The sequence below is a fragment of the Neovison vison genome, chromosome 11 (genome assembly GCF_020171115.1).
Source record: "Neovison vison isolate M4711 chromosome 11, ASM_NN_V1, whole genome shotgun sequence".
In the NCBI taxonomy this organism is placed as follows: domain Eukaryota; kingdom Metazoa; phylum Chordata; class Mammalia; order Carnivora; family Mustelidae; genus Neogale; species Neogale vison.
Genome location: NC_058101.1, coordinates 148,205,950 through 148,232,100, shown reverse-complemented (window position 1 = coordinate 148,232,100; position 26,151 = coordinate 148,205,950). Strand labels below are relative to the sequence as shown.

Sequence of the window (26,151 nt, the reverse complement as noted above, 5' to 3'; positions counted from 1 at the left end):
AAGCTCGGTATTCTCCCTGGAGGCTCTGAGAAGTATTATTATGACACCAAACTTGAAGAAAAGGAATTTTTTAAGAGCCAGGAAATTAGTGAGAAGCAGTCTTTGGGGAAATGTTGCAAAGTTTCAAAAAAATCAGTAGAAACAGCATAAAAGTTGTTCAAGGAAAAAGACTAGTTAAAATGCAACATTTTGTTATCTGTGATCCTGAGTGCATTAAGTGTACCTTTCCAAAGGGTAGGTAGGATGTCTTGGGATTAAAGATGCTACTGGAGTTAGAATGGGAGAGCAGGGATGAAAGATGTGTTCAAATATTGAAAACAAAATAAAAATAGGAAATGTTCTTTAAAAAGATTATTGGGAAGACATTTGCTCTCTGCCTATCCAAATTAAATTAAAGATGAAATTTCCGGTAACAACTTGGACTAGTAAGTTCTAGACTTTATCTAGACTATTAAAACATTATTAAAGATGTAAACCACTGTGAGTGGAGAGAAGGGGGTAAAGGAATGAGACTGTAGTGCTATTTACTGGTTTGTCATAAGACCACAGCCTTCTCAGCAAAGCAGCTCCCAATAGATGTTAGTCTGGCCTCAACAGTCACAGGGACCAAAAATTTCTCAGAATACGGATAAAAGTGTACACACTGAAAAGGAAGGCATTTACCTGGATTTCTTTCCAAATCATGGTTGCTCAAGGCATTACTCTTTATTTCTTAGGCCCCATGACAGATTGGCTTAAAATAGATGATCAAGGGGCACCTGAGTGGCTCAGTGGGTTAAGCCTCTACCTTTGGCTCAGGTGATGATCTCAGGGTCCTGGGATCAAGCCGTGCATTGGGCTCTCTGCTTGATAGGGAACCTGCTTCCTCCTCTCTCTCTGCCTGCTTCTCTGCCTAGTTGTGATCTCTCTCTCTCCCTTTCAAAAAAAAAAAATAGACAATCAAGTCTTCAGGGCAAGGGTGATTTATTCCTTGGTAATATACTGCAGCTTTGTCGTTCTATGTGATTGTGGTACTTAGCCAGTCCTCCTATCATTCACTGGTTACAACTGAATAATACAGCATGTCATCCTACTTATGTCTCCTTCAATATCCTGATAATATTCTCTTCCTGTGTCCTGTCTCATGGCATTGCGATAAACATCGCTTTCATAAAAGTAGAGTGCTTTGGGGTAAAGAAGAAGGACACCTACTCCGTGTAAAGTAAGACCGTTCAGATGACACTGGCTGAACACAAAGGGGTTGAATGTAGTCTCTGGCAAATTCACCTCTGATACCGCCAGTCTTCTACATACCTTTGGTTTAGAGATGGGGTTGCACCTTTGATAAGTCCACGAACTTTCAGAGATGTTACAAAACACGCGTCCATTTAGTCCTTGCCATAGTCCTATAATCTGGGCATTATTGTCCTATTTTATAGATAAGAGAACTCATTTTCAGAAAAGTTAAGTAATCTTCCAAAAGATATAGATCTGGTAACTGACAGAGCTAGAGTTCCAATTCATGGTGTCTGACTCGAGTTATTGTGCAAAATTCATCCAATAACTTTCTAAGATCCAATCTGTGAACCTTTGAAAAAAACTTTGTTCCAGAATCAGTACTGATTGCCAATGGGGCTGTCTTCTATGAGCCTTACATGATAAACTAATAGAGTTACACTCAAGTTCCTGCTCTAGGCAGCCTGTTTTCAAATAGGGGTCAACTGTGGATTAACTTGTTGAAGCAGAAAAGGTAGCTATGTTTGATTTGAACTTCGGCAGTATAAATTGTAAAGGAAGCTAAGTGGGCTTGCTAGAAGAGCCCCAGTTTGATGCTGGTTGACAGAGGGCCCTTCTGTAGAATTAATGATAGATTCTTTTTTTGACCTCGTAAGCAGCCAGCAGGTGAAAATGTTCATGCGGGTCTTAGGGAAAAGTTTCACCTGTGGTGAGATAAGGCTTCCCCTATCGTGTGTGAGTGGGAAGTTTGATTTTTCTGCCAAAATAAATTAAGAGTCTAAATATTAGAACTTATGGGGAAGGGTTATGCCCTTCTAATGTATTTGAAGAAACCCGAGATTCTTTTGTTCTTTTGTTTTCCTAAGTCCATTTTCCACTCCAAAAGGCACACATCATGGGGAGCGTGTTCAATGTCCAAGAGACTATGTAAAGTGGTAGATACTCATTAACTCTGCCCGATGAAACACCTGTAGAATGGGAAGTGGGGAAATGCATCATCCAAGAAAGTATATGCAAGAATGGAAGGGTTGAGGATTTATTCTCATGCACACAAAACTTCTCAGTACTCCTGTGTCTCCCATTCTGTGCAAGATGTAATTACTCGTAAATCAAACCTGGGTAAAAGGGCATGACATTTTATAGATTTAAAGTGGGAGCATCAAAAACTCTGACTAAAAATATCATTGGAGCACTCATTTCTCCCAAAAGTTTGGTGTGTTATTGATGTCATCTAGGGCCCATGCCATACCAGTAGGCAGATAATATTTGCGAGCTGGTTTTAGATACTGAGAGCATTTCAGTGACAGATAAACACCTTCCAAAGAGTTTGAGTTGCAAAAATGAAAAAAAACTTTTCCTAATATGCCAGATTAGGTCATACAGTTGTCTCGGGCCATAGTGTTTAAGTACACCTGCACATATGCAATTTGAAAAGATAGTTTAACTTCAGAAAGCTTTTATTAATGTATTTTATTTCACCCAGAAGGTGTTCTTTATAACAAACAGGAAACCTCACTAAATATAACCCAAAGTTTAAGCAATGGAAAGGCACATAGATGATGTCGTACATTATAAATATTTTCTGTACTCGGTAGTTTATTTCTAAGGAAATTGTGAGAATGACATCATAATGATGACTGACTTTTATTAGTGTTTGTGCTCTGTAGCTCTAGACAAGTAGTTATAAGGAAAAACAAATTGTCTAGTGTTGCTCCCTACTTTGCCTTATGTTTTCTAATGACATTAATCCTAGGAAGTGATTCTAGGACTACTATATTATCACTAGTTGTCTTTTACACATTTATCCCAAAAAACAACATGGTAGTAAAGCACAAATTTGTTAAAACTCGTAATGGGAAATAATCACCTTTTATTTTTGTCTGAACTACTGCTTCACTTAGTCTACAACTCGAAAAACAATTTTAAACTCGTATTTTATAGCCTATGTTAGCAACATTCTCTTTTGTTCTACTAATTTTAAGTGGAAGTCATACCTTTTCTAGAGAAATCCTTTAAAATGACTTATTTGATAAAATCAAATCTTAAAGATGAATAAAATACATGAGACAGAGCAACAGGTCCTATAGTCTTTTATTCATATACTCAACAAATGGTCACATGCCTTTTAGATATCAGTCATTGGGCTGAATGCTGGAGTCCAGTTTAAAAAAATAATAATAAAAAGACTTGACTTCCATTGAAGAATTCTGCTTTATCCTGTAGGGAGACTGGTAGTGTGTTGTACAAAATGAAATGATAGTGGTGTGGTATTCTAGCAATATGTAGAAAGTACTAGAGAGAAAAGAGAGAAGCATGTTGAACTCTGGAGTCAGAGAACACTTTGCAGAAGAGCTGATCTGGGTCGTAAAGATCAACAGATTCCTCCAGAGCAAGTAGATGGGGGTGGTATTCCAAGCAGAGCGAGTACCCGAGAGCCACGGCAGCAGGATGTGAGAACCTAGGGAACATGGAAGTTGACTGGCTCGAATGGGAAGAACATGAGATAGAGCAGGAAGTTGAGACTGGAGAAGAAGATAAGAGCTGCCTTGTGATGGGTTTTTGTTCCCTGTTAAATAATTTGGACTAATTCTTCAGGTGGTGAGAGTCAGAAAGTTTTGTTAGTGTTTTCAGGAGGCAAAGTCAAACGATTGGATTTAGTTGTCACAAATCTGTGTGAAAGAAGTGGGGAAAGGCTGTTCGAATCATCTTACACAGGCAATAGAAACAAAAAACTTCCATAGCCAAAGAAGAAAAATGAGTCGTCCTTTATCCTGTCCATGCTTTTCTTAACTCCATTTTGTCTCAGAAAATTACTTGGTTCAAAGGAAACTTAGCTTTATACTATGTTTTAACCAGCTCTGTGGATGGATGCCAAAGTTACTCCAGCATTGATAAGGGCATTTCTGTCTTAGGCCATTTCCTGCTTCTAGACTGTTCTGGAATGATGTGTGGTATTATACAAAATAATATTCACTATATATTGGAGACTTATCTATACAATCTCACATATATCTGTGATAGTCCGCTGTTTATAACACGTTGGAAAGATTGCCAGTTTTTCAATAAAAGAAATTACTTTGTCATTATATAAAAGTGTGGGCTTCCAGATACCTAGATTTCTAATATTCACATCAACATGGCCTTATGTTTTGGTTGTAAGAAGAAAATCCTTAAAAAGTTTTAAATCATGCATATTAATTTTGATAAATAATTTCACATTTCCTGAGTCCCTGATTCCCACAATCCAGGCTTATAGGTGGAACATAAAAGGCAATATGTTTTGTGTCTGGAAGTATTTAAAAAAGAGAAGAACAAAATACTTTGTTAATATTGCTGATATTTGTGTCCATAATTTGGCTGATGAACTGCTGTTTCAAGAATTTTACTTTTTTTAACTGTATGATGATTCTTGAAGTATCTATATAGTTTTTGTTAACGTGTTTATGTTTATATTTTCTTCTCTCATATTCAAACATCATGTATTAACACAAACATAAGTATCTTTATTGATATAACTGAATAAGCCTGTATAAATTTAGATTCCATATATAAGAAGGCCTTTATAAATTGGTTCCTTTATTTGATTTCAAATGATACAAACATACAGACAAACAAGCAGCTTTACTACCAATGCAACATATGAGAACCACGTGTATCATGCCTCTTTCAAGGCCCTCACCCCCAAAGTCACTTGTCACACACACCATCCAATGAGGAAAAAAATCAAACCTTTTATCTAACTATAGCTTTCCACTTGAACCCATCAAAATGGAAAAAAAATAGCTTTTCCTACTGAAATGAAAAAATTTAAGTGCTTAAGAGGTATAATTGAATTATCCTTTTTTAGTTTTTAAAGTTTTTATTTATGTATGAGAGAGAGAAAGAAAGAAAGAGAGCAGTGGGAGGAACAGAGGGAGAAGGAGAAGCAGACTCCATGCTGAGCACCCAGCCTGACATGGGGCTCGATCCCAGGACCCTGAGATCATGACCTGAACTGAAAGCAAGAGTTGGATGCTTAACCGCATGAGCCACCCATGTGCCCTAGCCTCTCTTTTGAGGTTGACCTTTTACTTTTCAAGAGTGACATCTTAGTTTGGGGTTATAGCTCTGACAGGATAGTCAGTGAATGAACGAATGAATGAATGATTCATTCCTGAAGATCATCTCAAACTCTCCATCCTCCCTTACTTTTAAGAAGAGTGTACCTGTTGCCTTCTGTCTCCTACATGAACTACAAGCCCACCTCTCTGCCGTCTTGCAGGAGGAAGAAAAGAGCTGATTGTGAGCACCAAATATGCACCCGCTGAGTGCTAGGAATGGTGAAATCCTATTTTGTGGATTTGTCATTAAAAAAAAAAGTCTTGTGGAATAGAAGTTGTTATTCGGTTATGATAGAAAAAACCCTGAAGCTCAAGGGTGTTCTATTACTTTCCCAGAGTCAAACAGCCTGTAGGTCAGAAGGCAAGGATTCAAACCCGGCTGTCATAGTGAAGAACCCACATTTGTTCCACTCCATTAATGTGTGCCCTCAAATCCCTAACACTCCCATGGTCAGAGAGCAAATATGGGACAGTCTCCACACTCTTGTGCTCTTCTTTTGCATTTCTCTTTTCCCAAAGAATTATACTCAATAAAACTTCTCTCTGGGAGATGCTATTTTTCTTTCCTCTGATTTTTCTCCCCTTTCCTTTCTGTCCCCCACCCACCCAAAGTTTTGACTTGAATGCATATCTTCACAGAGGTCTTCCCTGACCCCCCTCTCTAAATAAGATTTCCCTGATACGCTCTCCCCTAACTCCCTATTCTTTTCGAGCCCTTTTCAAAATTTAATTATGTATTTATTTGAGGGCTCTTGTTGGAAGTCTCTTTCGCCAACTAAAACACAATAGCCATGGCCATGGCATAGAGTAACAGTGGCTCACATGTACTGTGTACCAACAGCGTGGGGGTCCCAATCTATACTTTCTCTCTTAACTACTCCTGGACAGCCTAGGAGACAGGAAATATCCCTGTTTTGAAGGTGATTAAACTGAGACACAGAGAGGCTAAGTCAAAAAGCTAGCAAGTGAGGGAGCCAAGTTCCAAACCCAGGCAACCTGAACCCGTGAGCCCATGCTCTTCAACACAAACGGATAGGAATTTGATGCACCATGACCCAGAAGCAACTGGCTTACCATATTTACCCCCGATGACTGAGCAGAGTGCTGGGAATCTGAGAGCAAGGGCTGTGCCATCCGAGAGGACAAATGGTAATGACATTACAGGTGCTGCAGAGGGTGGGTGCTGCCTATCCGGAAAGTGGAACCTTTATAAACACTTCATTTGATTTAGAACCAGGAACTGTGCATTCAGATGGGAAGCATTAACATGCCATCAGTTTCATCCAAATTGCTACAGATGTTGAATTATAGACCTTAGGAAACTCTACTTTGTCTTTCTCTCTTTGGCGCTTCCCTCAGTCATCTAAGAACACAGTTTCAGGGCGCCTGGGTGGCTCAGTGGGTTAAAGCCTTTGCCTTCAGCTGAGGTCATGGTCCCAGGGTCCTGGGATCAAGTCCCACATCAGGCTCTCTGCTCAGCAAGGAGCCTGCTTCCTCCTCTCTCTCTGCCTGCCTCTCTGCCTACTTGTGATCTCTGTCTGTCAAATAAATAAATAAAATCTTTAAAAAAAAAAAAAAAAAAAGAACACAGTCTCATTCAATTTGAAGATCGGAAATTTCCCCAAATTCTCCCTTTTGGCCCCCAGTTTTATTATCCCTAAATATTTAAAGAAAATGTGGCATTATATTAAGAATTGTAGGGAACAGATCTTCCTGTGCATTGAAAATTGTCCTTTTGTGACACTCCCATGGAAAAGGTGAATAGCCATACATTGTCCTCCTTAAAATTCATCTTCATGTATTTGAGGCCAGGTATGTGCTCTCAGATTTTTTTTTCTTTTTTGAACTTAAGAAATTCAAGCCTTCCCTTTAGTCTTTCTTTATAATTTTATAATTAGTTTCCTATCTTTAGTGTGGACTTCAGATTTTTCAGGTACCTAAAAAACCATATAATAATATATGGTTTCCACACTTACTCCATCCTAATGGAATAGTAACATACTTTCCTGATTATAGAAAACACGGAACTGCAAAAATTTATATTTTAAGTTTTTATATAATTTAACACCAAGGATACAGTTTTCAGAAAAATGTATCAATTGTTTTTGTTCAGAATTAGTATAAATATATAATATGTTAAATACCAAAAAGAGTTGCTGAATTTGAATATCTGACACATAGCAAAAGGTTGTTTTCTAAATGTTGATTTATAGCTATTGTTATTTTGGAATGGGGTGGTTTTTCAATGCAAAAATGTTTTAATTGATCATTTTTTAGTTTTTTAGTGTTGCCAAAATCCTGGGTTTTTATCATTTTGCAGGATAGTGATTAATGAAAGTACCAAAGATTCAAAGAATTTGATTTTACTATTTTGATAAATTGTCAGTTTAATTGACATACAAATTACATAAATACAAACCCTACTCAGAAAATAATTTTTGAAGTACCATAATTCTTATATGACCTTGAAGTTGCAGTAATCTATTGTGTAACTTTTGAAGAGAAGTCACATAGAGGAAATCTCATATTTTCTTAAATTTATTAGTGCTCCTTGGTGGTCTAAATTGTGAGGGTTTTTTTTTCAAGGTTTCTTTTCAGAGCAATAATCTTACTTAATTGTTTAATGCTTGGTCTCATGTAAGTCAATTGAGTTCTTAGAGTAACAATAAGAAATATTTAATGGCAAAAAGCAGTGAAACATGGCTATGAAAGTCAAGTGTCCTAGTGTTATATTTCCATATAATGAATTGAAGATAATGCTTTTAGCTGCATGACCACCATATTAGCCACACATCATAAACAATAAATTTGATAAAAGGAAAAGGTCAAATTCATTAAAAACAATTTTGTGCTCTTTGTTGTAGTTAAGCATTTATTTTTAATATTGTGATTCTTTCTTTGAAAGCACCCTGAATCTTCCATTTTCAGACAGGACAAAAAAGAATTCTCAAGCCACAGATGTATAGACCAGATGACACTATCAAAGGGACATGCTTTATATTTCTAGGTTTAATGTTTAAAACAAAAACGGTCAGACTAAAATTTGTACCTCAAAGATGTTAGCTTTAAGGATAATAAATGAAATTATATTAGTCCATTTTATTTCATTGTTTTCCAATTAGCGATTCAATATTCCTAATAACTCCATAAAAATTTACTTTTATTCTTACAAACATAAGAACCATTAACTTTCCTAAGATCTTTATTAATAAACAATGAAAAATTATTTTTCCTTATTATAGACCAAGTCATTCTAAGAAAGATATTTCTAAGCTGCAAAACAATAGAAGGACGTCTTCTTTTTCCTACTCATCAAGAAAATTAATTTGGGGACTTTGCAGAAATTTCTAGAAAGTTTTGCCCAAAGTTTATCAATTTAACAATTTTTTGAAAATAATATACTTTAAGAATGATCCTAGGAAGGAATCCTTGAGACAGTATAAGATGGGAAAAAATGAAAGTCCCCCAAATACAAATATTTCCTTTATTCTTTGGGTATATGTATATCTTTGAATGGATATGCATTGTCTTATACACTTTTTGAATAATCTTAAATTCTTCTTTAGCTTATAATTGGATATCCAAATTTGAATCTAAATTCAGCATCTTTTCTTCATATAAGTGCATTGTACTATTCAACAGTGCTCTGACTCATTGTCACAGCTTTGTCAGTATCAAGAATGCATATGTTTTATCATCTTGGATGTGTGTTTTTAGATGAAGTTTGTTTTTGGTAGGAAGAAAAGGTCATTGTAATCTGCGTCAGTTCAATGTTGGGGTTAATTTCTAAAGAAATCACTTCATGTTTAACCTTAGAGTGTATGAACACTGTATGTATTTGTTTAACCAAAAAAAAAAGAATAATCCCACAGTGGCAAATTGAAACATATGTTTCAACTCAAAGATAAAATCTGATTACCTCCAGTCTTGCAAATCATTTATTAGTAAGTCATTGGTAATAGAGATCATCTAAATCTTTTGAAGAGATATGGAATATTCTTTATCAAAGCTATGTGGTGAGTCTAGTGGTAAATATAAGTATAAGTACGCTTTTCCATGCTTATAGTTTTTGAAGTCTAAAATCTCTTTGAATGGAAGACAGCAGATAATACTTTCCATACATAACTTAAATGTATTCCTCATCCAATTAAAACGTAGGACTACACATTCTCTATTTCAAAATAACATTCCCTTCCAAAATCTTACTATTTTACAGGTCAGTTGAATTTGAAGATGACTCTTACCTCTCTATCCATTGTAATAGTTAACTTTTATTCAAATACAATGTGGAATTTACAAAGTGATTTTACATTCTTTGATTATCTAAGCAACATTATGAGTGGGAGGAAAGATCCTGAGAAGTTTTCACCTGCCCCATTAAATAACCAAGTAAACCTGCTGAAAGGATTCTTGAGTGTTCTGTTCTATTTTTAGTGGTATTTTAGTTTTTATGTATGTTTCACTTAAAAATCCAGTAGCAAAAGCAACAATAATAATAATGAATAAAGTAAATAAAAATCCAGTAAGAAATTCCTCCTCCCTCATATTTAAATAATTATTTATTTAATTATTTAAAGCCCTGCTTAACTCACAAAAATATTTGGGTGTTTCACATTGAAAAGGACAGGTAAATTAAAATTTTAAAGCAGGAGAAAAAAGAAAGGAGCACAATATTAAAGGAGGGAAAGAACGAAAGAGGTTCGAAGGAGAATAGAAGTATTCTACAATGGTGGTCATGGGCTTGCGAGAGCTAATTGTGCTGGTCTCTTCACATACCAGTCAGTGACATCAACTTGCTGCTTTGAAATTGGCCACGGTGAAAGTACTTACACCATGGAAATATACACAAATCAGGATTTTTTTTTTCCAGATAGTCAGTGTATCAGCTGATTGATATACATTGTAAAATGTATACTGATATTCATTGCCCTAAAACTAATTTAACCTTTGTGTTAAAATAACTGGAGTTATAACCTTCATTTTATTCCCTCATAAAGCTTTGGAAATTTAAGTAAGACGGTTTCAGTAATGCCTCAAGCCAAGAACAATGGATACTGATGAGGAAATACAATCTATCCATTGTTTGTTCATTTCTTCATTTAGTAAATATTTGGTGGGGCAGTGTCACATAATAGTTTACATTATTTGTCCTTCAGTCACAATCTCTGCTTTGCCACTGTGGTTGTGCATTTTGGACAAGTTATTTAAATCCTCTATGCCTCTGTGTCCTTATCCAGAACATAAAGATAATGACAAAATAGTATTAAACTCTAGAGTTGTTATAAAATTTAAGCAAGGTAATGCTTGTAAATTATTTAGCATGGTCTCTGGCACATAGGAAGAATTCACTATGTTACCTTTTATAATGAGGCTTCCAATGTAGGTAAGATTCTTCCCAAGACACCAAAAAGACCAGAGATCCCTGCCTTCAAGCAGCTTGCAGTCTAGTGGAGAATTGGTCTAGTTCCTAATTTACATATCTGACATTTGCTGTGTCTAACAAGGTAGCTGCCCAATATTTTATCCATTTACAGTTCAGTCTAGAAGTGTGTACTTTTTCAAATTTAAGGTCCAAAAACTATTAAACCGCTAGGTTGTCATATCAAAGTTTAATATAGCTACAAAACTCTTTTTGATTATCATCTTTATTCATTTTTAATTTCTCATGAATATTCTTGTAGTTTCTGTCAAACTCTCGTTAATTTATTTTCATGTAGCCTAAACACACAACATAAAAGCTTGGCTTTCTCTAAATGCTTCCAACATCTCTATAAAATTTCCTTCTTCAAAAAAGTGTTTAGAGTCAAGATTTTGCTTTGGAGAATTGATACTTTTTGTAGTTTTATTATTTTGTTATTTCAAATAGATGTTTCACACAGTTTAATTTTATTGAGGCTTTTTTTTTTTTCTTTTAGAGAAGGTGTTTTAAAGAACTGAACTTTGGAATACCACAGATACTATTATCCTGTGACACATATTGAGACAAAAAGAGCCCAGTGTTCAAGCCATTCCCTGGTATAATAGTGGATTCCTTGGGCAGCATCTATTACAGGTTTTAAGGCAACTCGCCACAGCCTGGACAAGATAAAAGGTCCAAGTCAATCCACTATCTAATATGCCATACTGTATTAAATATCATAGTTCAAATAGGTGAAAAGCTTGAGGGAAAATAGAAATATGAAATTTCATTCCATCTGACAAACACAAAGTTTATGTAAAATAAATCTTATACATAAAATATTCAGTACATAATTGAGTATGTTTATATGGTTTTCCCCCATAGTTGTGAGATATCAAGAGAACATTAGTGTTTGGAATAAGAAGCAACAAGGAAGCTGGATTTCTAGAAAGAACCACTTCTAGTATCTTTCCTCGGTGTAGGTTGTAATTTAAACCCAGCAAGACTGATTTATTTTGTTTATGTTTGAAAAGAGTGGGGAAGAGAATTGTTGAGGAAAGCTAGTGGTCTAGCGGTTTCTATCCAGAATAGCTCTCATTTGTACTTTTTAAGTCTGTTTTCACATTGGCTTCAGGAGACAAAATGTATAGTCCTGAACACAGATTTGGCATGGACCACTTGCTACATTACAGAAATCGTATACTTCATGAGAAACTTCCTAAAAACTCCGAATTGCTGGGTGTCCTCCCGCAGCTTTCAAACCTCATTTGAAGCAGGTCAGATTTCTTTGTCAGGGGAGTGTGGTAGAGGCGAGCTTGGGTCCTGCAAGCATTTGAAAATTGTATATACTTCTTGGAGAACTAGAACAGTGGGTGAATACAATGAAACAAAAATGCAGCCTTGAAGAGACAAGACAGTGCCTTGAAGAGAATTCAGTTTTCAGGAAACCAAAAGAATAATTAGAGTAAGCTAAAAACATATCTAAAAGAAAAGCCAAATCTGAAAAAATAGGGGAAGTTTTAAAAGAAAAGAAGAAAACTATGAGTATTATAATAGATCCGCAGTATATTATGGCTGCTTTCCTTCTCAGAGAATTAAGGTGGGGGAAAAAAGAAAAACAAAAAACAAAAACAAAAACAAAACAAAAAAAAAGAGTAAATAATAAAATGACAAAAGACATTTTATAAAAATGTTAATCTCTGAGAAAGATATATATGACAGGAAAACTACCAAATTTTTCCCAAGTACTCTTTAACTTCAATTTCTTCAGCAGAGTAGATCATGATCTCTTCCTCCCTGGCAAGGCAGATGGGCTAATGAACCTCTCAGATTTTCTCTGGAGTGCTTTCTGACACCAAACATGAGTTTTTGCTCACACCAACCATTATTCAGCACCAGCTGGGTGTCCAGTAATTTCAGTTCTGATGCTAACTCTCCAGAGTTAGCCCAGACACTACCAATTGAAGTCTCAGTCCCACAAGACTGCCTCCACTTCCGGGACCGGTTGCAAATAGTGTGCCTAGGCTCTCCGCATTTCTGCCCAACTGACTACAAATTGAGGGGTTCCCATAAGCCTCTCCTCAGGCTTACTAACTCACAGAACTCAGGAAACTGCTTTATTCACTTTTACTGGTTTATTATAAAGTCTACAACTCAGGAACAGCCCGATGGAATTGATGCATCGGGCAAGGTATGGGGGAGGGAGGACAGGGCCCTTCAGGGCACCCTCCCAGCGCCTCATTATGTTAACCAACCAGGAGACTATCTAAACCCTGTTGTGTGGGGGGTTTATGGAGGCTTTATCATTTAATCATTAGATGCGACTGATTAAATCATGTGAGCTGGTGATTGAACTCAACTTTCAGTCTCTTTTACCTCCCTGGAGGTTGGAGGGGTTGCTGAAAGTTCCAATCTGCTAACGCTAATCACATTTTTGGTTCCTCTGGCCACCAGCCCTCATCCTAAAGCTATCCAGGGGCCCACTAAGAGTGACTTCATTAGCACAGACCCAGGTAAGGTTGACAGGGGTTTATTGTGAATAACAAAAGACACCCCTGTCATTCAGAAAATTCCAGCTGTTTTAGGAGCTCTGAACCAGGAACCCAGGACAAAGACCAAATATATTTTTCATTATACCGTAACTTTATTATAAGCTAACTCAGGATCCTTAGGGAACTGACTCCTTCTGAGACCAAGGTTACACTTTTGGAATTACTGAAAAGCATTTCGTTTCATCTCTTCCAGGATTTGTGAAGAAACTAATACTCTACAGTATGTCTCAAAACTTATGAACAAAACAAAATAATACAATTTTAGTGAGTTTGAAATCCTCTAGTTTGTAGAAATGGTTTGTCTACACTTACTTTTTACCTTCTTTGCATCCTGTGATTAACACAGCAGTTCTGCTTGTGACTGAATTCGTATGTGTCCACATGTTAACTACTGGTCTTCTACTTCTCCTCCTCTTCAATTCTGAAAGGTGTTATTATGTCATCTTAGAGGGCGGTGGTTGTTCTTTCATAACTGACAGCCAAGAGAGGTTGCTTGCTGTGACAAAGCTTCCCTGAAATATCTCTGTGAATTCATAGATGAGCTCCACATGTGCTGAGCTCCACATTTCAGGATGCTCCCCAGTAGGACGTGGCTAGGATGGCTCAGGTCGAAAGTAACTTTGGATCCTTTTTGAAAAACAGATTAAAATATCCATGTAGTAGGCAGAATAATGCCTCCTCCCAGAAGATATCCTCATCCTAATCCCTGGAATATGTTACTTCACATGGCAAAGGGGAATTAAGGTTGCAATGGAACTGAGTTGCTGGACTGCACATAGGGAGATTATTCTGGATTATCTGGGTGGGCTCAGTGGCATCACTAATTTCTAAAAGTGGAAGAGGGAGCAGAGGAGGTCTGAGTGGTGCCACAGGAGGCGATTCATCCCTGTTACAGGCTTTGAGGATGGAGGGAGGAGGACAAAAACCAAGGAGTGCCAGATGGTTTCTAGAAACTGGAAAGGAAGAGGAAATGGATTCTCCCATAGAGCCTCCAGAAAGAAACACAGCCCTACTGACACATTTATCTTAGCCCGGGGAGACCCATGTTGGACACTAACATACAGATTTTAAGATAATAAATTTGTGTTGTTTCAAGTCACTAAGTGATAATTTCTATATAGCAGCAATGAAAAATGAATACATCTGGTATTGTATTTGAACTAACAATTCTCAAACAAACCTACTTCTCATTTCGGAATAGCAAAAGTTTCCAGCCTAAGAGAAGCAAAGGATTTTGCATGAGGAGGAGCCCATGTTGGTGTCCAAGCTTTCTTGTTCCTTTCCTGGTGTGTTAGGAACACAAAATATAGATATGGGAATAACAATAAGGGAGACATGCCTCCTAATAAAGTATATATTTTATAAACAGTTTAAAAAATACCACCTCACTATTCTTATATTAATTCTCAGAAATTCCTTTATTATTAAGAGAATACCAATTCTACTAGAGGTCTTCATTCACATCTGTGTCATATGCATAAAATAAATTGGAAGATGGTCTTATTGTTTGCAGAAACCCAACCTAACATTCTTCATGTAATTTAGATTTCATAAAACCAAGCTTTTTTTTTCTTTTCCTTACAAAGTTTTAGAGTGGAGAAACCTTGGGTGCTAATATACTAGTTAGCCTGTGTGTCCAAAGCTACCCAGAATACGTTACTTGTTTTTCGGGCTGTGTGCATTTCTAATAGTGTAGCCATGTTTAACTCACCACCTCCCCCACACCCAAAAATCAACATCATGCAGAAGTTTGGTGAGACTGAAACAACAAAAAACTTACTTTGTTATCTGTTTTCATGTATACTCTTAGCTTTTGAGGGACAGAGAATTGTTCTTATCCCTGGTGCCAAGTACAATGCCTAACACATAGTAGGTATTTGATAAATATCTGTTGAACGAATATCAAATACAAACTTTTTTTTTTTACAAAGACTATATATAACAAGGCATATCATGAACTTAGCACCGCATTATTTAATTTAATTTACATTTCATTGCTTTCGCAATACCATAAGGCCGTTCTGTAGACTACCAAGCTTGAAGCTAGTCCTTTGCCAAAGGGTTACTAAGAAAAAATAAGGAGAAGTGAGAAATGGTGCTTATAGTTCAGTGCTGCCTGGTCTTGTTTCCTAAACTATATAAGCCAACATTCCCTGAAAAGATTAAGGCAAATTTTAAAGATAGGGTTCAGAAAAAATTGACCTTAGCCACCTTGAAAGTATGAAGGGAATGTTTTCCTTAAAAATCATAATAAAAAACCATTCTCACAATGTCTCTTAAAAAAAGAATCTTTATATATATATAATATTTATCTTACATATTATATAATCATTTTATCATTACCTCTCTTGTTCTAATAGATATTTCCATTTTCTTCAAAGAAAAGGAATATTCTTGGTCAATCAGTTAGAACTTTGATGTGCTCATCCAGGAAGAGTTTGTCCCAAAACTATAGGACTACATCTGATCTTGTACTCTCATGAAATTCATCAATACTCTCTGTTTGGGGTTTTTCACTCTTTTCTGTTGAGCCTGTGAAATTGCTCCTGAAAGCTGAATGATAACTAGAATGGCAGCTAATTACTTATTTAAGGTCTCTTAAGAGAGTTTTACAATTTACTCTGAAACATGGGTCAATTCAAAGTATACAAGGACATTATTTTCAAATCATTCAACTATCTGATTTTGATAAGTCATTTGTGCTTGGTGTGGTGCTGCCCAGAAGTTGATGCAGTTTGAGAAAGCTAAGCAAAGGTAAGGTAGGTAGCCTATGATGCTTGGGTGAAGTTTCAGTCAGTGAACTTAAAAAAAAAAAAAAAGAAAGAAAAGAAAAGAAAAGAAAGGCATTAGCCCCAAACTAAGAGAACTCTAAAGTGTTATTTGTAAATTACTTGCCAATTTCTAGCACTGATGTACATTCCCAGAAGCACAAGGTGCACATCAAGCATTCAGTATAAATAATAGAGTACAGAGTATAATGGGCATGTTTTGATAAATTACAGCTTTTCAGATGAGTCAGGATAAGCAAGCATTTTGGACATTGGTTAATGTTTCCAAAAGTATAATGTTAGAAGTCAATGTCCCTGAACCATGACTCTCCTGTTTGCCATTCTGTTAATTGTCTTTCTCCCTTTTCAGCCAGCTTGACTGAACTAATCACTAGAGGTTCATTCTCCCTGATGCTCACTAGAAACAATTTGATAATTTTAAATTTCTGGAAGCAGTGCATGATTTTCATTCGATAAAGCTACACATAATTGAGGTAAAAGGGAAGGAAGAAGAGTAATTAGCCCAAGGGCTTTCCCCTGAGAGCTAGTCTGGCTGGCCTGCCCTGCTTCCTGGCACCAGTGCGCAGGGTCTCAGGCTGGGCGCTTCCCTGGTGAAGACCATAGTTGAAGCAACCAGAGAGCCCTGGAGGCCTCAAATGTCTGCATTGTAGATTCTAGCAGACCTTGCTCCAAAATTAAACCTTTAATGCCCAGTCAACCTGTTTCTCCATATAAATCTTGAAAAATGGCCCCTACCTCAAATGTAGTTTGCATTTTAGAGGTAAATCACGATTCGTCAGTCACATACTTTAAATCGACAATGTAACTCTGAAGGCCAGTTCAAGCTAAACGTGAGCCTATAGGTACTTGAATCTCCTGACAGTGGTGATATATCCCCCCTTCTCAATCTCTGAACATTTAGGAGTCACGTTACACTACAGAGTTTACAAAGCTAATTTCGGGAGACATTCTAGTATATTTACTTAATACATTAAATTTTTCATCAATATAGTTATGAAAGTGAGTATTTCTCTGAAATAACTTAAAGAATCATTAGTCACATTTCTAAGCCAACCAGATCACTACTTCGCGCCTCAAAGCTGACTTTAAAAATACGAAATCATTTGTCATAATCAGACAAATGGAAATCCTACGACCTGAAAAATTCAGAATTATGGACTTTCTAAGATTCCATTTTAAATTTATTTTCTTGTCACGCACATGTCTCATTCTTTTTCTGTATTTGGCACTTCAACAAATGCCAGTGATGCCCCCAAATTCATTCATGTGGTAGGTGACTCTCTAAAGTGAACCGTTGTCTTCTGTCACTTATGGATTTGTTTAAATCTCTTTCCCTATCTTTCTACAGTACCTAAATTCTACATTCCTAATTCCTGAAAAGCAGCTAGCAAATTCTAAGCCATGCTGCTCTCCAACTCCAATTGTATCTCAGATGATTTGATTAAAAACTACAAAAGAACTACTTTCAGCAAAAGCTTCTTATAGTTGGAACACAAATATTTGTGAAGAGGGCACAAAGTCCTTACCCTGCACTCACAGCTGTAAAGTGAAATACACTCGGAAGAGGAATTAATCACAAACTAAATCCCACCCCTCGGCTTTTTTATCCGTCCATCAAAGAGGTTTAAATGTGCTTTTCTACAATCAGTCCTTAGTTATGCAGCCCAGCTTTCAATGTCTCGTAAGAGGAAATATTTGTTTAATGAAAGTATTAAAAAACAGCAACATCCAATCAATATTAAAATCACTATAAGATAATCTGAAAAACAGAGGTTCGTTTCCATTAATCATATCATTAGGTCCTAGATCCATACCCTTCAGGGAGATTGCCTTCATTGAAATTCCTACCAAGCGTATTGTGACATGCAAATGAAGAGGTTGACTTTTTTGACACTTGAATAATGCTTTGGTAGTGCTCTGGCTATTTGCATCCGCTTTAGTATCTACACGCTCTTAAAGTTTGGATGTCTCCACTTTGGATGGCATATATCTGAAGCAGTTTTTCTCTAATCCAGGAGATAAATCAAGCAAAGTTTACTTTAAGTGAGCTCTGATGCCTAAACCTTTAAACTCTTCAATCCATGTAGAATCCAAACCACACCCACTCTCAGTTTTGGTAGCAACACATGCTCTTTTGGGGGAGAAGAGCATGAGAGTGCTTCTATTACCGAGCATGACCTTGTGAAGAAGTCACAGTGCTGGAGATCATCTCCCTCCTATAAGACGCCTAAGGGGTCACTTCCAGTTGTTGGCCACAGGAGATGTGGTGTGTAACGCAGGCGTGTGGGTAAGGTGATGTCCCAGCCGCAGTTGCTTCATAGTTTCCAGGACACGTCGTATTCCGGTTTGGATAACTCCTCAGACTACAGAGAAAGAGCTCACTGGCTTTTTAGACTTTGAACTTTAAAACTCTGATCTAGATAATTTCAGATACTTTAATTTCATTATAGAAATCCCTAGACTGCTTGTGGGATAAAACAAATGCTCAGATCATATTGAGTTTCATCAAGCTGAATTAGCAGAAAATAAAGATAAAATGCCTTTCTATTTAAGAACATGATGATGTTTTAATTGTTACAGCATTTGGCATGCCTAACGTATACAAACCTTGACATTCATATAATAACAAAGAAAGTTGTTTGGGATCTTTCTTTTATTTCCTAGTGTCCCCTTTCCACTCTAGTATTGCTCCCACCCCCATGCCAGCCATGGTTTTTAGCCTCCTCCCATTTCTCCAACCTTCTATAAAGAAAAGCTCTATGCTATGTAAGATACATGTAAAAATACCTCATTCCTATGTAGATAGGCCAAGGCTGCTTATTACCTACTTATGATGAACAGACCACCATCGTTGTGACAACTGATGTAGATGCCTCCAGGGTAAAACAAAGGTTTACATATTACACAAGCAATTTAACTGTTTTCTAAACATATTGCCAAGACAGTGGGAGTTGGCAGCCCACACTGTGTTTTAGGTTTAGGAGACTTGGATTAGAAGTGACTGCTGATTATGAACCTTTTTATTTGTCTTCTATGAACTACAAGCAACCTAGTAACCCGGCAAAGAATTCTTCATAGCACTAAAATTGTCTTCCTAGCTTCCTGAGATTGCACACACAAATCACTTGACAAAAGTGGGGTAAGGGTCTTGTGCCTAGATAACCACACAAGACAATTGTCTTGTTCTAACCCTTAAAGAGTTCCACAAAGTGAAATGTTTTATAATCCTTTTTTGTGCAGTAGGCAAGGAAGAAAAGAGTTTGGGCAAAGATTATCCAGAAGAAAGAAAGAGACTCTTTTGGGGTTCCAGTTGAAACACAATAAAGAACATAATTAACTTCACAATTCTTTGTGTTTTTCATTTGACTGCAGGGAGGAGATGAAAGAGGTCTGCTAAGCCTTGCATTCCATCCCAATTACAAGAAAAATGGAAAGCTGTATGTGTCTTATACCACCAACCAAGAACGATGGGCTATCGGGCCTCATGACCACATTCTTCGAGTTGTGGAATACACAGTATCCAGGTATCACTAAAATGCCTCACGACATACTTTTCAGTCTTATTTTCTCATTTTCTTTTCCTAATTATTTTAGAAGTTAAGGCGACAGTAATTAGACCACAATCTCCACCTTGCTGAAAACCGCATGTGTGTCTTTAAGGAGAACTGAGAGAAATGGTAGCTTTGACACTTTTCCTCAGTTATCTTTCAGCTTACATGCTCCTTTTAAAACAGAAAATAATGTCACTTATTGGGAATTTTTATTAGATCCATTTCAAGCGTATGTTTCCTTATTTGCATCCTAAGTGCCTCCTCCCCTATTTGTGTACGCTTTACTTTCCGGTGGATTCACCTTACAGCTTTAACAATTAACGGTGTTGCTTCCTCCCTACAATGTAGAAAAAATCCCCATCAAGTTGATTTGAGAACAGCCAGAGTATTTCTTGAAGTCGCAGAACTCCACAGAAAGCATCTAGGAGGGCAGCTGCTCTTTGGCCCCGACGGCTTTTTATACGTCATTCTCGGTGATGGGATGATCACACTGGATGATATGGAAGAAATGGATGGTTTAAGGTAAAAAAGAAAAAAGTTCCCCTTGACATTAAAATGTTTTTAAGTGCCAGTCCAGGGGAAAAGGGGTGAGGGCCAGTGAGTTAAGAACTGTCTTTGGGAAGGAAAAAAAAAAGACTGGTCTTTGAATTATGTCGCCCTGGCTAACTATTTAACTTCTGTTATGGATGTCTGCATTTATTAAATGAAGAAGAAGTCTGTCTTTCGCGGGTGGTGTATTTGGAAATCGCTGTTCCCAGATGTTGGAAAGTACATTAGTGCCGCGTGGGTTGCGGGATACGCCGCCGGGGAAACGTGCAGCTCCCTCCGCAGGCTCTGCGCCCGCAGCTCGTGCCACCTGCTGGCTGGACTCCCGGGCTCCAGGGGAGCTTGGGCGCGCGCGGGGAAAGGCATGGACCTGCAAAAGAGAAAGAAGAGTTGCAAAATGCGGCACGCGGTGGATGCTGCAGTCCTGGGCCACCATCGAGCTGCGTGGCGTGCTGACGCTTGTCGGAAACCAACCTGCCCCTGGTTTCGTTGCCCACGATTCGGAATTTTGTAACTTTAATATTTTCGTCTCAAAGGAGGGAATGATTTTTTGGACTGTAGAGCAACCTCCCCAAATTTGGTTTAGGCGAAATACGTAACAAAGGCAGAAAATACTGAAACTTGTCCTCCAATTTCTCAGTGATTTCACAGGGTCGGTGCTCCGGCTGGACGTAGACACGGATATGTGCAACGTGCCTTATTCCATACCGAGGAGCAACCCGCACTTCAACAGCACCAACCAACCCCCAGAAGTGTTTGCACATGGCCTGCACGATCCAGGCAGGTGAGAACACAGTCTGCGCCGCACCCCTCTCCCGCCCCCACCCGCCTGCTCTAAAGCTGGTCTGGGATTCGGGAACTGGGAAAAGAGAGAGGGGTCCACGCACAGAGCATCCATGGGTGATGTCCAAGATTTCGCCTCCAGAAATCACACCAGCGCATTATTTGAGCACTCTTTTCTTCTATTACTGCATGAAGCAGATCGAGAAGGCAGATTGGACATTACCGAAAAGAACAAATTCATGGAGAAAAATTCCTTTAAGGTTCTGGAGTGTGATTAGATAAACGCTGTTGGACCGGTATAATGATTAAGACTTCAGCTGTTCAAATTTAGAGAGATAATACACGTTCTAAATTGTCTCCTTAAACCCCTCTAAATGAAATTTTCCATATATATTAATTTTTTAAAATTTATTTCTATTTATTTTAAGATTCATTTATTTGAGACAGGGGAAGAGGGGCAGAGGCTGAGGGATAGTCGTAAGCAGATTCTGTGCTGAACTCCGAGCCCCACACAGGTTGCCATCTCACAATCCTGAGATCCATACACTGGGATCATGATCCTGAGATCATGACTTGAGCTGAAACCAAGAGGTGTTCCATTTCCATACACATTAAATGGGGGTGGTAATAGCTACCTTGCAAGAAGGCTATAATGATTTATTACAAATCTAGAAGTAAAGCACAAAGTAGATGCCTGACACACATGGTAGGTTTTAAATAAATTACAGGTCTTATCATAGTTTTACTTAACATACAATGGTACACTATCAGTTCGTAAGGACTAGAGCTCAATGTTAACATTTTTTCCCTTGAAAAAAAATTATAAATCTAAACGAATTCATATTGATTGTTTACTATAATGAACTATAAAGAAAGGAGTACTAAGATGTATGTAGAGTGAGAAATTTGGGGTATACTTTAAAAATGCTATGAAGTATATTATAGCAATTCTATGATGAAAGCTTCATCCAATCTGTGGTCCCTTATTCATACTATGGGATATTTGGCCACATTCATTCATTTACTAGCTAAGTTATTATTGCTATTTAATGTTTATTGAGTGTTCACTATGTGCAAGGTGAGTATTTCTTGAACTTTTTATTTTTATAATCCCTCATGCCCTTCATCTCCTCTCCATCAAAGTCCAAGTCTACAGTTCATTTCCTTTTTGGCATCTCAGCAGATCTTAAAATCTGTGCGACAGGGAATACTTAAGGTGGGTTCAGGATGTGGAGGAAACTGTCACATTCCATTCCTATAGCTCAGAACTCTCAGATACCACCGCAAAGCAGCACTTTGAAGTCCTGCACCCTGAGTCACGGCAGTCTCACTGGAGCTTTCGTGCAACCTTCCTGGGGGTCCTGGGCCCTCCATGCAAAAACGCAGGGTGAGGCGCTTTACAGATCTTGCATATGGCTGGACGCCTAAGCCGTGGAGTCTTACCTCCTCGGGCAGCAGGGGGCTATAAAGGGAACTTGTGCCTCCCTCCAAGAGCACTTCAAGCAGAGAAAGATTTAATAAAGCAGGAAGGAAATTCAGATAATTACTGGCTAAAAGTAAAGCTGACTTGTGTTAAGCACCTTGGGTGCAGAGTACTGAACTAAGTATCTCAACCACTTTAGCTCATTTATGCCTCTCAGCAGTACTCGGTGGTAGCTGGCCTGGAACATAGACATTTCCCATATACCCCCCGACCACCACACCTGGCATAGCCTCCCCAGTAGCAACATCTACCACCAGAGTGGGACATTGTTACAATGCATGAACCTACCTTGACACCTCCTCATCACCCAAAGGCCAGAGTTTCCATTAGGGTTCACTGGGGGTTGTCCATTCTATGGATTTGGACAGGTGTATAATGACGTGTACCCACCATAGGGTATCCTACAGAGTTTCACTGTCCAACTTCTTTTCTTCCATAAGAAACTAAAGGTTAGAAGGGTCAAGCAGTTCTCAGTGGCCATAGTATTCAGCCAGAGCTAGGCCTGATGGCATCTCCACCTTTGGGAAGCCTGGGCTTTCCTTCTAGATCTGCTTCTTTCCTGAAAAGAAGAGGTCAAACCTTTTCATCTTTAAAAGGAAGACATTACAGGAAAGCTCTCTCTGCCTGTATGGATTTAGTTCCACCTTAAGTCACATCACGTCTGTGTCCTGTTCCCTGCCAGGCATTGTACTCTGAAACACTGAATTAAAGAGGACAATAAAGGGACTGTTGCCACAGAACAGCTAACTCTTCTTTGGCAGCTCAGGCTCGTAGTTTCCCTATGATGAATGGGATCATTTGGATGCACCAGTTTTTGTTCCACAGTTGTTGATACTGCTGACATGATATATGACTCTTAACGTTTCTCAAGACCCAGAACTTACTCTCAGGTTGTTTTGTTTTCTAGTTTATTTAATGGTTTGGTTCGGTTGTCAAGTTATTACTGCATTTTGTTGACCTAAAACAGTGATTCCTTGTGGGATGATTTTGCCTCCTGTGAACATTTGGCAACGTCTAGGAACATTTTTGGAATGGTTCATGCTACTGACATCTAGTGGCTGGAGGCCAGAGATGCTCCTAAACATCCTATGTGCTCAGTACAGAGCCCTCCTTCTCCTCCCCTCTACTAGTCTCCTGTTCAAAGAATTCTCTGGCTCCAAATGTCAATAATGTCAAAGTTGAGAAACCTAAAAACAAGGCAACACTGTTTTCCACATTTGTGGGAACTTCAAAAATTATATTATACAGCTTCATTCTCTTCCCAGCCCAAACTCCACATGCCCAGTCCCTCATGGACTTAAACATTCAACAAATATTGAGCCCTTTTTATAACCATGGGTTTGAATAGGGTAACAGAAATACAGGGATAAAGAAGCTGGAAGTGGTCCCTGTGCTCATAGAATTTACAGTCAATGACTTAGGTCATGGAAATATTCTAGTTCCAGACTGGGGGTGACATGAAGACACAGTTAATGTAAAAGACTTCAGTGGTTGTGGCGACAGGCTTTCTTTTATTTTATTTATATTATTATAGCGTACACTTTCTTTCCTTTGTTAGAGCAGCTTGAGCTTTAGACTATCACAATTCCATGTACAAAACACAAAACTAATACCAAAACTAATTCTATTTTGTGTGTTGCTGATGTGAGTTGATGATACCGCTGGCTTGCATACCTTATCAGTGCATTATATATGTGACAGTCCTTAATAACACACTAATAAATGTTCTAAGTCTCTGTGCACATTCATCCTAGAGAGAGATACCAAGAAAAATTAGGAAATATTCTCCAGAGGTTGTTTAGCTTGAGCAGAGTAAATAAACAAATCTGAATGTTTCTGTTGAGGATCCCAAAGAAATAGCCAGCGGGTCTTGCCAGCCCACAGAGGGGTTCCTATGTCGGGAATCTCCAGTCAGAGTTTAGAAAAGATCCTGGTAAGAAATCATGGATGTCCCCCTTTTGTTATGCAGATGTGCTGTGGATCGCCATCCCACTGATATAAACATCAATTTAACAATACTTTGTTCAGACTCCAATGGAAAGAACAGATCATCTGCCAGAATCCTACAGATAATAAAGGGGAAAGATTATGGTAAGTTGCGCATAATTTGTTGATTTGGCTTTAGTTTGGGCCTTGTTTTATTTTAATACATTAATTGAAGAGAAACGGATTTCTACAAAAGGAGCATTTGGGAAAGCATAAAAACATTGACCTAACAGTGGTAAGGGAGTAAACTGCACAAGTTTTTAAAGGTCCAGTGACGCTTACAAGCCCTAGGAATTCCATTTGGGTAATTACCTTTCCCATGGACTGAAGTGTGCTCTGTAGGTCCAAAAATTTAATGGACCTTCAAAAATTAGCTGTTTATATTTTGCTCATCTGAGAGTCAAAAATGAATAACTTCTATTTATTTAATATATAAAGGAGAACTTGTCTTAACATCTTACATACAGCAGAAAAAACAAGTTCAAGGTAAGAAATTTCTCAATACCCTATATGCTAGTCTCAGCAATTAGAAAAATAGTAAGTGTTTCAAATAAGAATGCAATTTTTTAAGTGCCTATTTTAGAGAAAACAACATAATAGACTTGTAAAAACACGTTATTTACGCAAGTCATGAAAATGGGGTGTTTAGACATTATTTTTAATAACATGATTACTGGAGTGTTTTAGAGATGCATATAAAAATTAAGTTGGATAATAATGAAGGCCAAAAAACTTAACACTTTTTAGTGTTTTAGTATTTACTCCTTTTGGAGGAAGCAATATATCAAAAGTATTATGATTCAGGGAACACAGTAGATTAAGATTATTAAATTGATCGCTCCTTCTATTTACTCATTCAATACAGGTATTTATTTAGCACCAGGAATGAAACAGCTGTGTTAGTTCATGTGGTATTCAGTTATTTCACTTTATTTTTTTTTTTCAGGTATTCATTCGTGTGTGTGTGTGTGTAACTTAAAAAAGCCAAACCAAAGAATGACACTATTTGAAAAAAAATTTTATATGAGTCACTGGTTTGATGGAATTTGGCTATATTTATGCAGATTAAATTAAATTCTCCAATCACATTAATTGGGGTTCAGCTGCAAGTGGCTACAATATTGATAGCCTTACATTTCTATTTTCAAAACACATCCCCAGAGTCCTCTCACTGCATATGTATAGAGCAAATCCCCATGGTGTACACTTGAAATGCTTTACAACTTTGTCATTTTTACTCCAATAAAGCAGAAAACAAAAATAAAACCCAGATAACCACATCCACTGTACTTACTACGTGCCAGCCCCTATAGTAACTGTATCAACCTGACTCCTTGCATTCCCAGAACAACTGTGTGGTAGGCACCATTATTGGCCACATTGTACAGATGAGGCAACTGAGACGCAGAGAGGTTAATGATCATACAACATACAGTGGCAAGGTCTGGACTGAAGCTGGCCCCACGGATTCCAGAGTTCATGACCTTAATCATTCAGTTATGCTGCCTCTCACTGAACTGGTTAAAACTTAATCTTTTCTATTTTTTATAATACAGTCACCATAACTACATGGGAAGGGAGAATTACTTTAAAATTACCATCTTCCCACAAAGGCTTTTGCTTAAAATACTGCCTGTTGATAATGACTTATTTGACATTAAGCGCATAATAAGTAATTTTCAGATTAATTTGCAACTGGCTTTAGATCTTTTCCATTGCAATTAGTGTATGTGTAGTCAAGTATATAA

The 26,151-nt window shown here is 37.7% G+C and overlaps 1 protein-coding gene across 2 annotated transcripts in view; it reads left to right on the top strand.

Moving 5' to 3' along the window:
- Window positions 1–26,151, top strand: part of LOC122889617 (hedgehog interacting protein) — a 94,026-nt gene that overhangs the window by 36,934 nt on the left and 30,941 nt on the right. For both annotated transcript variants that reach the window (XM_044224947.1, XM_044224948.1), the window contains exons 5-8: window positions 19,427–19,578; window positions 19,954–20,127; window positions 20,792–20,935; window positions 24,387–24,508. In XM_044224947.1, the coding sequence (XP_044080882.1) occupies window positions 19,427–19,578; window positions 19,954–20,127; window positions 20,792–20,935; window positions 24,387–24,508 (592 nt within the window). The remainder of the gene's footprint in view (window positions 1–19,426; window positions 19,579–19,953; window positions 20,128–20,791; window positions 20,936–24,386; window positions 24,509–26,151) is intronic.